At 48.2% G+C, this 2,284-nt stretch overlaps 1 protein-coding gene across 1 annotated transcript in view; it reads left to right on the top strand.

Annotated features, from left to right (window-relative positions):
- LOC103581160 (unconventional myosin-Vb-like) overlaps window positions 1-2,284 on the top strand; it is a gene marked incomplete at its 3' end in the record, with an annotated part of 31,339 nt that overhangs the window by 3,152 nt on the left and 25,903 nt on the right. Inside the window, exon 3 of the mRNA XM_008563058.1 lies at window positions 1,803-1,943. Coding sequence (XP_008561280.1) covers window positions 1,803-1,943 — 141 coding nt within the window. The remainder of the gene's footprint in view (window positions 1-1,802; window positions 1,944-2,284) is intronic.

Here is a 2,284-nt window from a genome sequence, read left to right as displayed (position 1 = left end):
CTCCCGCCGAGGGTTCGGATCCCATATAGAGACCGGTCCGCTCACTGGTTGAGCGCGGTGCAGGCGTGACACCAAGGGTTGCGATCCCGTTGCCGGTCGCGGTACGGGCGCGACACCGAGGGTTGCGATCCCGTTACCGGTCACGAAAAAAGACAAAAAGGAAAAAAAAAAGAAATAAATGTGTGATTTAACTGCAGGTACTGCCAAGTGCTATAAAGAGAGATGAAGGATGGTGAAGGTGGGGAGTGTTGGAGCAGAGGTGTCAGGGTGTGTTAGTCAGGGTTCTCCAGAGAGACAGAATCAATAGGATGTGTTATAAATATATGAGAAGGGATTTATTAGGGGAAATAGCTCTTGTGATTATGAAGAAAAGTCCTTCGATAGGCCATCTGCAAACTGGATGCTGGGAGCATGGCTCAGTCCAAGTCCAAAGCCTCAGAATCGGTGTAAATCCTGGAACCCAAAAGCTGACGAGTCTCGAGCTCTGATGTCCACAGACAGGAGATAAGAGTGTATCTCACCTCCAGCGATAGAAAATTTTGCCTTTTTCTCCATTTTTTTTTTCCCCCTCTCTCCAGGCTCCCACCAGATTGGATGGTGTCTGCCCATATTGAGGGCTGGTCTTTCCCACCCAGTCCACTCAGGCTCTCATGCTAATCCCCTCTGGAAACACCTTCATGCACACATCTAAAAAGATAGCTTTTCCAGGTTTCTCAGTATTTCTTAATCTAATCAAGTTGACACCTAAAATTAACCTTCACACAGGGATAGACAACGTAGTCCTCAGGATCAAAGGTTTCCTATGTGTCACACAGGTTTACGTGGCTTGCTGCTTGCCATGTGCACTTAGCAAGCCTCTAATAAATGCTGGCCTAAGCCCCTTGGTTTTGCATTGCAACCTCCTAAGTCTAGGCCCCTGGAGGCTTTGGTCAGCCTGGACTCCAGATGCACCACTCTGTGTTTGTGTGATGATTACCTGCAGATAGAATCACTGCCATCACTGGGTGTGGCTTCTTCACAGAAGCCGGGACTGGTTCTTCCTGTTAGCCAGCACACCTGGCACAGTGCTGGCTAGACACAAAACCCTCATTTGGTGCTGGTCGAACCAAATTACATTGTCACACATGTACGTACATGTACATAAAAAAAAAACAAACAAACATGGATATACTCATAGACTGTCCAATCACAGACAGATGTACATGTTTGTACACGGACCCCCACATGTTACAGAACCCTGGAGGCCAAACTCAGGCATGAATGAATCTGAAGGGAAAAGTCTCTGCTGGGAAATAGATGCTTTAAGATCTGTTGGATAAATAGGTTCCATGGCAGGGCTGGTGTTGGTTCTGCTTCACAATGCAATCAAGTGGTGGTTGGCAGCACATTTATAGTGATTAGTAACCACATTGATTCTTCATCAGGAAGCATCATGCACTGAGTTTTACAATTTCTCTGATGTGAGACCATTTTCCAGAAGTGATATCTTTTAACTTCCAAAGAAAATGGCTGTGTTTTTATCCATTTGTTTTAGAATATATAATCTGTCCTTTTCCATGGCTCACGCAGGAGGAAGATAAATGGCAGAAACTCAGATGTTATCTAGACGGAAGATGAGCCTAGAACATCAACTTTAATATGAGGAATGCTAGTTGGTTGGTTTAGGCTTGGTCTGTGAGGTGTGGATTGGTGTTTGGGAGGAGAGAGGAGACAGAGGCTGACAGAGAGCGAGCTGCTACCTGTGTGTTCCCTGAAGTGTTTGTGTGTGAACCTCCTTCTCCCTGCTCCTGTCTTCCTTGAAGGAAATCGGCCTGGAGAAAGCAGCCATGGACATGACAGTCTTCCTGAAGCTGCAGAAGAGAGTGCGGGAGCTGGAGCAGGAGAGGAAGAAGCTGCAGGTGCAGCTGGAGAAGAGAGAGCAGCAGGACAGCAAGAAAGTGCAGGTGTGGGAAGGGGCTGCAGTGCCCTTGTGGTGCCAGGATGGGAGCACAACCCAGCTTGAGCCTCCCAGGGCTCACGTGGCAGGTGTGACCCTGTGGGATTATGCTGGTGCTCATTTTCAGAGAAGACCTTTTGTCATGTGTTGGAGTTGTGTTGAGTCTTCTCTGCGAGTGCCTCACACACCAGCTGGGCAGGAATGAGCTCCCCTAGTGCCCCCAGGGCAAAGAATTTCCCCAGAGGGCAGTCTGTGGCATCATCACCTGCTTGCAAAGAGGGGAGTTCATGTCGGGAGGACCAGGGTGTGTAATGAAAGTGCAGGTATAGCAGAAGTCAATTTTGGGCC

Source organism: Galeopterus variegatus, unplaced genomic scaffold (assembly GCF_000696425.1).
Source record: "Galeopterus variegatus unplaced genomic scaffold, G_variegatus-3.0.2 Scaffold12474, whole genome shotgun sequence".
Classification (NCBI taxonomy): Eukaryota; Metazoa; Chordata; class Mammalia; order Dermoptera; family Cynocephalidae; genus Galeopterus; species Galeopterus variegatus.
The sequence above is the reverse complement of the archived record's forward strand: the minus strand, read 5'-3'. Positions and strand labels throughout refer to the sequence as shown.